This window comes from Conger conger, chromosome 10, assembly GCF_963514075.1.
Source record: "Conger conger chromosome 10, fConCon1.1, whole genome shotgun sequence".
In the NCBI taxonomy this organism is placed as follows: Eukaryota; Metazoa; Chordata; class Actinopteri; order Anguilliformes; family Congridae; genus Conger; species Conger conger.
The window spans coordinates 4,555,915-4,570,000 of NC_083769.1; the positions used below are offsets into that span (position 1 = coordinate 4,555,915).

A 14,086-nucleotide genomic window follows, 5' to 3' on the forward strand; every position below is an offset into this window, starting at 1 on the left:
CCAAACCACATCCTGTTAACCCAAACCACATTCTGTCAGCCTGTTAACCCAAACCACATTCTGTCAGCCTGTTAACCCAAACCACATCCTGTTAACTCAAACCACATTCTGTCAGCCTGTTAACCCAAACCACTTTCTGTCAGTCTGTTAACCCAAACCACATTCTGTCAGCCTGTTAACCCAAACCACATCTTGTTAACCCAAACCACATCATGTTAACCCAAACCACATCATGTTAACCCAAACCACATCATGTTAACCCAAACCACATCCTGTTAACCCAAACCACATCCTGTTAACCCAAACCACATTCTGTCAGCCTGTATGTGGCCATCCTCCAATCAATGCCATAAAGCCACAACCCACAGCTTAACAAATATGTACAGTAATATTTTTAACAGAAATAATCGTGTTACATTTACTAAAATTGTAATGTTCATGTGTTAACACAGTGCCTGTGTCAGATTTATACTCTAGTTGAAAAACATTTTTAAAAAGTGCCTGCCACACACACACACACACACACACACACACACACACACGTTTAAAAAAAGGCGCCTGCTTTTCTTCATTCAGAGGATCCGATCTTCATAGTCCTGCCAGATACTGCAGATGGCCACGGTCTGGTGACCACTCTGTGGCACACACACACTCAGACACACACACACACACACACACACACCCCTCACAATGAAGCACACAGCCTGATTCAAATTGTATAGAGACCTGTATTGGCATAATTATAAAATCATTAGACCAGTCACCTATGGTAAAATAGATCCAGTGTTATCATATTATATCATATTTATGTGGTCTATGTCTTCAAGATGTGAAATTTGTACCAGCTATGATGGTTTGGACAGATGGAGACATGTAAGTAACCAGAATATAAAATTTACTGGAAAAAAATTATGATTGGCGCTTTATTTTTTGTACCTGAAAAATGTATTTTTTTATTCAGTGTGCAGCAGTCAGGTTGTGAATAATAAGACACATACATAGCTACCTTTGTTGCTAACTGGATCACTCATTATGGTTGCAATTACATTTTAAAAGACCATGCATTCAGCATTGTTACTGGTTTTACTCGAAGTATTATCCATTGGCAGTAGTTCAAAGATAATACTAAAGTGTGTGTTTGCGTGCTGTGGAACTGTCCTGGGTTTTCTGTGCAGTTACACAGTTAACTCAGTAACCCTGCTTTGTGGGTTTTACTCAGTGCAGTTACAGTTAACTCAGTAACCCTGCTTTGTGGGTTTTACTCAGTGCAGTTACACAGTTAACTCAGTAACCCTGCTTTGTGGGATTTACTCAGTGCAGTTACACAGTTAACTCAGTAACCCTGCTTTGTGGGATTTACTCAGTGCAGTTACACAGTTAACTCAGTAACCCTGCTTTGTGGGATTTACTCAGTGCAGTTACAGTTAACTCAGTAACCCTGCTCTGTGGGTTTTACTCAGTGCAGTTACACAGTTAACTCAGTAACCCTGCTTTGTGGGTTTTACTCAGTGCAGTTACTGTTAACTCAGTAACCCTGCTTCATGATACAGGGTGCAGTGGCTGTTAAGCACAAGAGTACATAAAGCATGTCAGACCAAATCAGATTTTATTCATGTAGGTAGTACATTTTACAAATAATTTTCATTTCAGTCAGTTCAGAAAATTAAGTCAATAAGTCCTCACAAGATTGTCTTACATTGACTACAGAGCTACCAAGAATGTGTATTACATTTGGATTAATTTATGTGAAAGTAATGTGTCATTTTTTATACATCTAAAAATAAATTAATGCTTTTTTGTTTGTATGGGAAAAATGTCTTATATGGGAAAAATATATTCTTCAGGACCATTTAGGACCCCACATAGACCCCAATACTTCAGTTTCAGAACCTCCTACAGTATTGCAGTCTTCTTGATTCAGCAGGTGCTGAATGAAGCAAGGTGTCAAGGAACTCTAAACAGTAATATATTGTTATTGTAACATTAAAATCGGTGTATGTGAAGAATAATTGTAAATATATTCTTTGAAGTCAAGAATAATTATAAATGTACCCATCCTGAAGGTTGTTACATTTCCCATCCTGAATTAAGCGGAGATAAAACACTCATTACTCCAGCTGTTGACACGTGGTCGATTGTTGCGCGATGTTCTCTGAGCACAAAACTGGTCTGTTGAAATCCGAAGAGAAAGAGGGTGTGTATGGGGGCGATTTACAGCAGGCTAGCTCGTTTCTGATTGGGGATAAAAACATTGGATAACAACAGACCCTGATGTCCCCTACATTTGGATACTGATGAGCATTAAAGGGCTGAAATGTAACACCTCAATCTTTAAGTAACGTAAGGCTAAGGATCAGGAGGACATTGTGAAATAACCATACATACCTGAGGAAGAGCAGCAGAGCAGCCTGTGGAAGCAGCCAAGAAGAAGTACCTTGGGCTAGGTGGTGCACATTTTCCCAGCTACAAATGTAGAAAACTCAGGACAGCTCCACAGCACGCAAAGGCACACACTTTAGTAGTATCTCCACACTTACAATGTATAATACTGCTGACTAATGGAACGAGTAAAAATTCAGCTTTTTAATGATCTCATATACAACAGCTTTGTGTCATATGATGCACAACCTGACTGTGGCACAATGCCCAATGCACTGCATAGATAACACTTCTGTTTACAGCTAGTCAGCAAATACTGTAATCTTTAAAATACAAGAAAGTAATACTCAACATACAGATGTGAACATTTACTATTTATAATCACACAAGCCTGATGCTCCCATTTATAACTTTTTATCATCATTGATATAATAATCTCAATTATCCCATTTTCATGCCACTTTTAAGACTTTGACTGTCCTTCTCAGTGATGTGTGGCTTGTCTCCCCCACAGCATGAATATAAATTGTCCAGACATCCAAGTAGAGTATTTTGTGTCTCAAAACAAAATTATGTAAACAGCAGGAACGAGAAAATAGAATAGAATTTAGTCAGGGCCGTACTTCTCAGATTGAAATGCGTTTGGCTAATATTCTGTAGTATTAGTATTAGAACAGCTCAGCTAGACGTCAGCGCTGTCATATTAAAACAAGGGAATACCCAGCATACCCACTGTAAACTGAGGCGTCAACACTTATGAAAAGAGCTTGACTGAGAATCTCTCTTGCCAAAATCCATGAAACGGTTCACTCAAATGTAGAATTCCACTGCAAATCACCTGCAGTATTTCAGAGGACTCCTAGTGTCCTGAAATCACCTGAAGTATTTGACAGAATGTCCCTTGATAGCCCTTTCCAGGATGCCGCCCAGTGACTCCAAGAAGGCCGGATACTCTGAACTGCCGTTGGTGCATAAGCACAAATGACAGTCAGAGCTTTCCCCCCAGCAACACATAGTCGCAGAGAGGCGACCCTCTCATTCCCCGGGTGGAACTCCAACACAGTGGCGCTCAGCCGGTGGCTTGTGAGTATCCCCACACCAGCCCGACGGGTGGTTCCGGAACCAATACTGTGCGTGGAGGTGAGCCCAACTATATCTAGTTGGTACCGCTCCGCCTCCCGCACTAGCTCCGGTTCCTTCCCCACCAGAGAGGTAACGTTCCACGTCCCCAGATCCAGTCTGCGACGCCGAGCATCAGCACGCCCGGATCCCCGCCTTTGCCTACTGCCTGTTGGGCAAAGCACCCGACTCCGATGCCGACCCCTGCAGGTGGTGAGCCCACAGGGCGGCGGCCCCACGTGACCAGTTCGGGCTGTGCCCGGCCGGGCCCCATGGGATAAGGCCCTGCATGATCACTCTGTGAGGTTGTAGTGGTTGTGTCAGGATTGGGTGCGGCGATAGACTCAGTACCTTGAAGAGTTGGACTCCGATGCAGGCGAACATGAACTGCAGGAGTGTGGTGACGATGGGATAAGGCCCGGCCACCAGACGCTCACCGACGAGCTCCCCTCCCGGGTCTGGCTCCAGAAGCGAGGTAACTGGGTCATTGTGTGGGAGTATCATGGAGTCTTTGAATCGCTCTTAGTCTGGCCCCTCCCCCGGGACCAATTTGCCTCGGGAGACCCTACTGGGGGCTAACAGTGCCCCCGACAACCTAGCTCCCAGGATCACCGGGACACACAAACCCCTCCACCAAGTTAAGGTGGTGATTCCTTGGAGAGGTGACGATTCCTTGGAGAGGGACCTGTACACCAGATTGTTAATACAAATATTGAATCAGCCAATCATGTGGCAACAACTAAATTCATAAAAGCATTCAGACATGGCCAAGAGGTTCAGCTGTTTTTCAGACCAAATATCTGAATGTGGTAGAAAAGTGACTTTGTGGAATGATTGTTGGTGGCAGACAAAGTGGTTTCAGAAACTGCTGATCTCCTGGGATTTTCACACACACTAGTCTCTAGAGTTTGCAAAGAATGGTGGAAAAAAAACTTCCATGCAAAAATCCATTAAGCAACAGTTTTTCAGACAGAAATGCCTTGTTAACGAGACACGACAGAGGCAAATGGCCAGACTGGTCAAAGCTAACAGAAAGGTGACAGTAACACAAATAACCATACATTACAACAGTGGTATGCAGAAGAGCACACAGTGGTATCTCTGAACACACAACGCATCATAACTCTAAGTGGACAGGCTACAGCAGTAGAAGTCTAAAAAATAAGTCAAATAAATACACAATCAGGGGTGTCTTGGTGGCGCAGCCTGTAGAGCACTGAGTGCATGCTCATTGCGAGCCGCGACGTCGGCGGTTCGAATCCGACCGTCCGACATTTGTCGCATGTCTTCCCCTCTCTCTCGCTCCCATTCTTCCTGTCTCTCTATACTATATACTGTCCAATAAAGCTGAAAAAGGCCTAAAAAATATCTTTAAAAAAAACCTAATAGGGTGCTTACCTAGTGTATAAAAGGGCCATGATCGTGTAAAAATAAGTATTTTCTTTATGTTTCCTTAAGTAAAACATACTAATCAGCGTATGATTTTTACAAACATTCTGCATATGGGAATCCCCACTCTCTGCTCAGTCTGGCCTCAGTCCAACACCACACCTCCTGCAGCTGCGTACAGAACCAGGAAGTTTCTCCCACTCTCTGCCACGCAGTTTCAGAGAAACGAAAGTTACATTACATTACATTACATTATTGGCATTTGGCAGACGCTCTTATCCAGAGCGACGTACAACAAAGTGCATACCCATAACCAGGGATAAGTTCGCTGAAAGACCCTAGAGGTAAGTACAATTTCAACTGCTACCTGTACAACAAAGATAAGGACAAGGGCAATTTTTTTTTTTTTTTTTTTTTTTTTTTTTTGAACAAACAAACAAACAGAGCAAAAGTCACCAAAGTTAACTATCCAAACACCAAAGTTAACTGTCTTTCTCAGAAAACAAAGCTGTCAGTGTGAGCAGTGAAATGGCTGAAGGTGGAGTTTTACTGGATCAGGACCAGTTCAGCTGTTCAATCTGTCTGGATCTACTGAAGGATCCAGTGGCTATTCCCTGTGGACACAGTTATTGTATGGGCTGTATTAAGGACTACTGGGTTCAGAATGATCAAACTGGTGTCTACAGCTGTCCCCAGTGTAGAGAGACCTTCACTCCAAGGCCTGTTTTAAGAAAAAACACCATGCTGGCTGAAGTGGTGGAGAAACTGAAGAAGACAGGACTCCAAGCTGCTCCTCCTGCTCACTGTTTCACTGGACCTGGAGACGTGGTGTGTGATGTCTGCACTGGGGAAAAGGGCAAAGCCGTCAAGTCCTGTCTGGTGTGTCTGGCCTCTTACTGTGAAACTCACCTCAAACTTCATGATGAACTCCACCCAGGAAAGAGACACAAGCTGACCGATGCCTCTGGAAACCTGCAGGAGAAGATCTGCTCTCGTCATGACAAACTGCTGGAGATTTACTGTCGTACCGATCAGCAGTGTATCTGTTATCTGTGTACAATGTATGAACACAGCGACCATAAAACAGTCTCAGCTGCAGCAGAATGGACTGAGAAACAGGTAAGGAGTGGACTTTTTATTTATCTCTACTATTTTATAACCTGAAACTCCATGGCCTTGGCCCATTTTCTCTCAACACATTTTGTACTGATAGGTCCCCAGTTTTCACAACTGCTAGTTGTGCCTGTACTTCAAACATATGTTATGTATTCATTTGATACCATTCGCTGTAGCCTGTCTGTCTCTGTTGCAGCAAGGAATATTACACATTCTTGCTAAAACAGTGCATCGGAGGTTCCCATGTAAATGCAAACCAGCTAGCCACAACGCATCTTGTATTTTAACCTGTATTTTAACAGACCACACCACAAGCTGGGTAGAGATATTCTCCGAACAGAATGAACAGAAAATGAGGACTACTGAACAATGTTATTTTAAACATTAAAATAAAAAAAAATGTGTATTAATATAGGGTAACAAAACAATCGAGTATTCAGTCAGACTGTGTTATGAAAAAAAAAAAATGTGTCCACAGAAGCAGCTGGGGGTGACACGGGGTGATTTCCAGCAGAGAATCCAGGAGAGAGAGAAGGAGCTGCAGGATCTGAGACAGGTTGTGCAGTCACTCAAGGTGGGTACTGACCAGGGACGGACGGGCCATGAGGCAAGGTGGGCAACTGGGCCCAATATAGGACTACAGGCCGCTTGCTAATTAATGGATTATTACTCTGATCCAAAAAGGAAAATAACATTTTTAAAAAGTTTTATTTTGTGGAGGTGAAGCGGATGTCCCGTTCAATGGGATTTCATCATCGGCAGCATCAGCAACAACTCATATCAGCAAATGAAGCATTAAATTGCTCTGTAACAACAAAATTACAAGGCTCTGTATTATCAGGAAATGACCGACAGGCAGCTTTTCCTAACTTTTTAAAAAATATCATAGCTATGAGTGCACAGTCAGATTGTGTACCAAACGCAACAACAAAGATTACATTATCGATCCTGGCCCGTCTCATCGGACGTACAAGAAAATTTGTGCCCTTGGGTTTTTTGGAAGTTTTTTTGGGGGGGGGGTTTTTGTGCTTGACATTTGTTGCAGGTTGCCATTGATAATAACTGGTTGCAAATAGGATACATTTGTGTTATGAAGTTAAAATCATGCCAGTTAAGGACAATAAATTAATACAGACACCACTGTCAGTGGCATTAGGATGGTCCAATTGTTACATTACATTAATGGCATTTGGCAGACGCTCTTATCCAGAGCGAAGTGCAGTTGATTAGACTAAGCAGGAGACAATCCTCCCCTGGAGCAATGCAGGGTTAAGGGCCTTGCTCAAGGGCCCAACGGCTGTGCGGATTTTATTGTGGCTACACCGGGATTAAAACCACCGACCTAGCGTGTCCCAGTCATTCACCTTAACCACTACGCTACAGGCCACCCCATTGCGGAAGTTGGACCATCCTAATGCCACTGGTGCTGATCAGACAACAGCTAGCTGCTTGAATTCTGAGCTCAGTCAGGGCTCTCCTCCAGTCCGCCAGTGAGGAGCCCAGTGTTGGGCCACCTACCAGCCCTGTGGGGCTCAATCCCACTGAGCCACACTGTGGGGAACAGGCTGTCTGGGGTCCCAGTAAGAGCTGAGTGAAGGCCTGGTTAAAATGTACAGCCCTCCTCTCTCTGTGTCTCCTAACAGCGCTCTGCACAGGCAGCAGTGGAGGACAGTGAGAGGATCTTTACTGAGCTGATCCGCTCCATTGAGAGAAGGTGCTCTGAGATGAAACAGCTGATCAGAGATCAGGAGAAGGCTGAAGTGAGTCGGGCTGAAAGACTCCTGGAGCGACTGGAGCAGGAGATTGCTGAGCTGAGGAGGAGAGACGTTGAGCTGGAGCAGCTTTCACACACAGAGGATCACATCCATTTCCTCCAGGTACCATCACCGGCTCTCTGACAGTCTGCACTGTGTACATTGTACATACTACATGAGGTGTGTTCCTCATTTACATTTACCTGTCATCAGCACAGGAACCTGTATTGAGACTGTTTTTGTTCTCTGTGTCTGCCTGCAGAGCTGTCAGTCTCTCTGTGTCCCTCCTGGACCTGAAGACTTTCCCAGCTTCAAAGTGAGCCCACGTGTCGATTTTGAGGGTGTGAGGAAATCTGTCTCTGACCTGAAAGAGCAGCTAGAGGACATCTGTAACGGAGAATTCAGCAAAATCTCTCAAACAGGTCAGAGCTACAGACATGCTTTTCCCTCACTTCTTTCTTTTACAGTTTTTAACAATCGTTTTCACACTTGTCTCAATACCATGTCCACTTTTTCAAAACTCTTCACACAGTGTGCTTTTGAAACACACACTTGAGCAGATCAGTTAACATTTGGTGCAAAATGCACTTCAACCACCAAAACACTTACAGTTTTTTACAATCGTTTTCACACTTGTCTCAATACCATGTCCACTTTTTCAAAACACTTAACACATTCACCATATCATTAGACTATGTGAACTAAACTGTGGATATTTTTGCATTGCTTTGATACTAAAGGCACTCAATCACCACTTCCAAAATTCATGAATACCTCTCTCAGTCAGTGTTCACTACCAGCAAAAGTTTGTACAAATACAGCAAATTTTGCAGACATTTAGATACTCTGTTCAAAACAGTTAACTTTCAGTTCAAAACCCAATAAAATTCTGATCATTGTGGAAGGAAATATGCTGCATTTTGGCAGATAAATGAAACTATATGCTTGACAGATCATTCTGATTTGAGCAGAAAGTTTATTCAGTTTATTCTTTTTTTTTTGTTTGCAGCCTTGTTACCATCTATACTTGCATTGAAATGTGTATGTATATAGGGTAAATATAGATGTAGTTGTCACTGAAGAGATTTTTCCACTATTACTGCTGTTGAAACACCTGGCTGTCATTTCAGTGAACAACCTACCCAGGTGTTTGTTGTTTGTGCCCCGTTACCACATATACAAAAGGGGTCACCTTTGGATTGGCATTTGCATTCTTTAGCCTTGGTGGGGAAAATGGATGCAGCCAGAGGTAGAGGAAGAAGACGTCATGGAAGAGCAAGGACAGTTGTGTCTGATGAAATCAGAGCCACAGTCATTGATCATGTGGTAAATCATGGTCTGTCCCTGAGGGAAGCAGGTTGAGGGTTCAACCAAACTTGCCTAGATCCACAGTGGCTTCAATAGTGAGGATTTTCAGGCAAACCAACAGGTACTATACAGTATTTACAGCATTCTGACTGAAGGAGTTCAATTGATGTGTATATTACAGCAGTAATGTGATTTGAGAAGTCTCCAGAAAAAGCAGATGTATCAGTGCACATTTGTCTTTGACTCACTACAGGACCCAGCGGTTACCTCACACAGTCACACAGGGGGGAAGGGGAAGAATGTTTACGCCTCAACAGGAGGATACAATAGCTGGGATGGTCATTGACAACAACAGCATCAGGCTAAGAGAAATATGCAACAACATAATCGCAGACAAGAACACATCAGATCAGGATGAAACAGTTGTACACTGTCCCCTTTGACAGGAACTCTGAGGGTGTCAAGGAACTCAGGTACCAATATGAAGTTTATGAAGGTATATGTGAAGGTTTAGGACCACCACCCACATGAACAGATGTCACTTCTAGATGCAATGGCTGCTGGGTGTATGGACATAACAGTGGAACACCTCCAGGGCTGGATAAGGCACGCAAAAAGATGTTTTCCTTGGTGTATAGCAAGAGATAACATTCGGAGTGATGTTGATGAAAATCTATGGCCAAATGCAGAGGACAGGATGGATGGGCCAGGCCAACAGTAGACTTCTGATACTGATAGGCAGACAATATATGTGCGAATTACTGTATATAGTGAAAATATTGCTTTTTGGTATGTATTTGTTATTGATTGCAAAGTATTTTGAGTAATTGATTGTATTGTATTTTTCTTTTCTGAATTACAGTATATTGCACTGTGAGAACAAACGTCAAAATACTGTAAACCCTCTGAAGAATACTGTTGCTTTTGTGATTTGTTTCTTTATCATATATTGTTTACACTACTCAGTAAAAATTGTTATTCTGGGTTTCCAATATAGTAAAACATTCATTAACTTACAGTTTACTGTAAATTCACCACACTCAGTCATGACATCTATTGTGAGAGGCAAACCAACAGATCAAAAGTTTCTTTAGCTGCTTGGCTTGAAATATTTGTGGATGCAAAAATAGAGGAAAGGGAAACACATAATATATGTTTTTAGCAATGCTCCAAGTTGTTTGTGTTTTGTAGTTCATTGAACATTGAGTGACAAAGTAGTCTTAAGGGAGAAAGCATGTGCTATAGTTATGGCAGCATGAGTCACTTTTGGGTGAAATATTAAGTGTTTTGGTGGTTGAAGTGCATTTTGCACCAAAGGTTAACTGATGTGCTCAGGTGTGTGTTTCAAATGCACACTGTGTGAAGAGTTTTGAAAAAGTGGACATGGTATTGAGACAAGTGTGAAAACGATTGTAAAAAACTGTAATGTTAGAAATCAGATATGGATTAGATTTGTGATATGAATCACATCTGTATGCAGTTTGGTTTGGATTCCGCTGATATCGGATCTGAATGTGAACACTCCAGTGTGTGTCTTCTGTTTGCCTTCTACTGACAAACAACATCCCAGAATCCAGTGTGTGGGAGTCTGTATTGAATATGAGTGTAGACAGGTCTTCTGCTACTTGCCCTCTGCTCACCATGGCCAAAACTACTGAACCGTCAGCTCACTCAAAGATATTATGATTCATTAATCAACCCATTTTATATTGGGGGCGACATGGCTCAGGCAGTAAGAGCAGTGGTCTGGCAGTCGGAGGGTTGCCGGTTCGATCCCCCACCCGGGCTGTGTCGAAGTGTCCCTGAGCAAGACACCTAACCCCCAAATGCTCCTGACGAGCTGGTCGGGGCCTTACATGGCAGCCAATTGCCGTCGGTGTGTGCGTGTGTGTATGAATGGGTGAATGGAGAAGCATCAAATTGTACAGCGCTTTGGATAAAGGCGCTATATAAATGCCTGCCATTTGCCATATTTACCTTATTCTCCAATAGGCTGCAGTGTCACTTACATACATTGCATTTGTTAAAATAGATTTAAATTTCTCCAGGAAATATGAAATCAAGGTTATCTTTAGATCTTTAGGGGCTCATCTTTCTTGTGATCTCTCGTCTGCAGTGAAAGACATCCATATCCTTGAGCCCAGGACCAGAGACGACTTCTTACAATGTGAGTCTTAATTAACAAAATGAAGCAACATGTCACTATAATGTAATATGAGGAAAACATTATTGAAAGTAGTTTTCTATATTCACGGGAGACTCACTTTAGGGATATGATGTATCTTTTCTTCTATCAGATACCTGTACCTGTAATTCCACTGCAGTGATTCTGGCTTAAAACATGGATACTGCTTGATGAGTACTGTATGTCCCACAGTAACACACTGTAAGGTACACAAATGACAGAAAAACAAAGACCACATTCATTGACAATGAAATGTGTGCAGAAATAAGAAAATAGGTGAAGTAACTTAGATCATGCAGAATAATAAAAAGTTAAATATCTTGAATCAGGACCGTGCCAGTGCTGACTGTGGCCAGTAGCTCCATAGGGTGAAGCGTAAATACCGATGCAGGCCTCAGTTGGTTAGGGGTCTGTGTTCATCGCTCTGTACCGGCCCCTGCTGGGTGATTGGGTTCCATGGACCGTATGTGAAAGGTCCTCCTCAGACTCCACTCTCTGCAGGCTTAGCTGTAGTCAGTAGACTCATCTCTTCAGGCTGCACCTTTCCCTCCCTACCCCTACTATGATTAGCCTTGTGTATGCCATAGCTTATAATAGCACTTATGTATAGTTGTGGTAGTATTGGGGTATTCTACCTGGGATTCGTGATCAGCACACTTGTCCCTGGGTTTGATTTGTACTTTATTGTCGTCGCTCTGGATAAGAGCGTCTGCTAAATGCCTTTATTGTAATGTGATGTAGTCTGTAGAAAGAAGCAGCTGGTGACACCACGTGTTTCAGAGGAGAACCGTGGATGTATGACTTACACTCTTGTGAATCAGCAGTGGGGTTTGCAGCAGGAAAGGGGCTATGCTTACAGATGATATATAATTATATATTATATAATTCAAAATTGTGGTTGAACTCAGACATGATCAGCACCATGTTGGGCTGCAATTTCATTTTTAAAGAAATAAAAATATTTATATCCAACATGAAGAGTAAAATATGAAATTAGAACGTTTGTAAAATATGTTTATTTTGATGATAAGCTCTATCCTTTTTCTCCTCTATCAGATTCCTGTCAGCTCACACTGGACCCCAACACAGCTCATAAACACCTCTGTCTGTCTGAGGGGAACAGAAAGGTGACCCATATGAAAGTAATCCAGACATATCCAAATCACCCAGAGAGATTTGACTACTGGGAGCATGTGCTGTCCAGAGAGGGTCTGTCTGGATGCTGTTACTGGGAGGCTGAGTGGAGTGGGAATGGGGTTACTTTTGCAATGTCATATAAAGACATCCGTAGGAAAGGGGAGGGTGAAGGCTCTCATCTGGGATATAATAACAAGTCCTGGACTGTACACTGCTCTCCCTCCAGATTCTGTTTCACCCACAAAAGTAGGGCTACTGAAATCCCTGTTCCTTCCTCGTCCTCCAGAATAGGAGTGTACCTGGATCACAGGGCAGGAACTCTGTCCTTCTACAGCGTCTCTGACTCAATGACGCTCCTGCACAGAGTCCAGTTCACATTCACTCAGCCCCTCCATGCTGGCTTTAGGGTTTGGCATCTTGGAGACTCTGTAAAGCTGTGTGATCTGTGAGGAGGCAGAGAGGGAAGGAAAGATAGAAGTGTACCTGTTTGATGTCAGCAGTCTGAACAGCAGAAACCCTGCCCACCTCCCCACTGTAGTCAGAACAGCAGAAACCCTGCCCACCTCCCCACTGCAGTCAGAACAACAGAAACCCTGCCCATCTCCCCACTACAGTCAGAACAGCAGAAACCCTGCCCATCTCCCCACTGCAGTCAGAACAGCAGAAACCCTGCTCCTCTCCCCACTGCAGTCAGAACAGCAGAAACCCTGCCCATCTCCCCACTGCAGTCAGAACAGCAGAAACCCTGCCCATCTCTCCACTGCAGTCAGAACAGCAGAAACCCTGCCCATCTCCCCACTGCAGTCAGAACAGCAGAAACCCTGCCCTTCCTCTTGTCATATTACTCAGATAATTGAACAGCTGCCTCTCCAATGGTTGATAGACCTACCCAGCTAACATGGAACATTCTGGGAATGTTCACTTATCTATAGATTCTAAGATGGTTCCACTGTAACGTTATAAAAATAACATGACTGGAACTTCCTAGACATGTGATGTAAGAATGTACTTCATCATATTTTTGAACGTTGCTCACATAACATTCCCAAGATAATGTTCCTGTGTCATTCTGTAAACGTGATTTAAGAATTTTCTTAAAAATCTTTTTTCGTAGACCGTTGCACAGAACGTTCCACAGTTTCCCAAAAAAATGACAAGTTCAGGTTACCTACAAAAAGATTAATATAACTATACTGCAACGTTGTGAGAATGTTAAGAAATGTTCCAAACAAACGTTCTGAAAACTCGCAGAAAACTTGACAAATTGAACGTTCTGGGAGCCAAAACTAACTACCTAACTACATACACCACAGTTAGACCTAGTTTTAGGCTGCCGGTTTCTGAATGTTTATTTTCAAAATAACGGTCACCTACTGTAAGAGATGCATTAACAGAAGTTAGAATTATGAGCTGATCCACTTGATGTGATACCACCTGCTTGTACCTTCTGTATTACTTTCATGATCCAACGGTATTTTTTACATTTTGGCAGATGCAACATAGGCTAAATCTGTCAATGTTAACTTCAATGTTAGCTCAAAAATGCTAAGTTTCAGAAAGGACTGGTACATGGGACTGGAGGAAGCAGAGATACAAATGAAGACATGCGAATCACTTGAACATAGTGTTGAACAGTGATACCAAGACTGATTTACCAGCATTAGCCTGCTGCCAAAAACAGTAGCTCAAAAGTATTTTG

The 14,086-nt window shown here is 42.8% G+C and overlaps 1 protein-coding gene across 5 annotated transcripts in view; it reads left to right on the forward strand.

The window, feature by feature from the left end:
* Positions 1–5,346: 5,346 nt before the first annotated feature.
* LOC133138196 (E3 ubiquitin/ISG15 ligase TRIM25-like) overlaps positions 5,347–14,086 on the forward strand; it is a 9,401-nt gene continuing 661 nt past the window's right edge. The window contains exons 1-7 of one of the 5 annotated variants that reach the window (XR_009709690.1): positions 5,347–6,006; positions 6,482–6,577; positions 7,647–7,880; positions 8,020–8,179; positions 11,182–11,232; positions 11,363–11,456; positions 12,307–12,412. Coding sequence is in view for 2 of the 5 variants with exons in the window: in XM_061256748.1 (XP_061112732.1) it covers positions 5,416–6,006; positions 6,482–6,577; positions 7,647–7,880; positions 8,020–8,179; positions 11,182–11,232; positions 12,307–12,836 (1,662 nt within the window). In the remaining 3 variants the exon portion in view is untranslated. Of the gene's footprint in view, positions 6,007–6,481; positions 6,578–7,646; positions 7,881–8,019; positions 8,180–8,976; positions 9,187–9,318; positions 9,822–11,181; positions 11,233–11,362; positions 11,870–12,306 lie in introns of those variants that run through there. The other 4 variants (XR_009709689.1, XR_009709688.1, XM_061256748.1 and 1 more) reach the window with 4 other exon arrangements.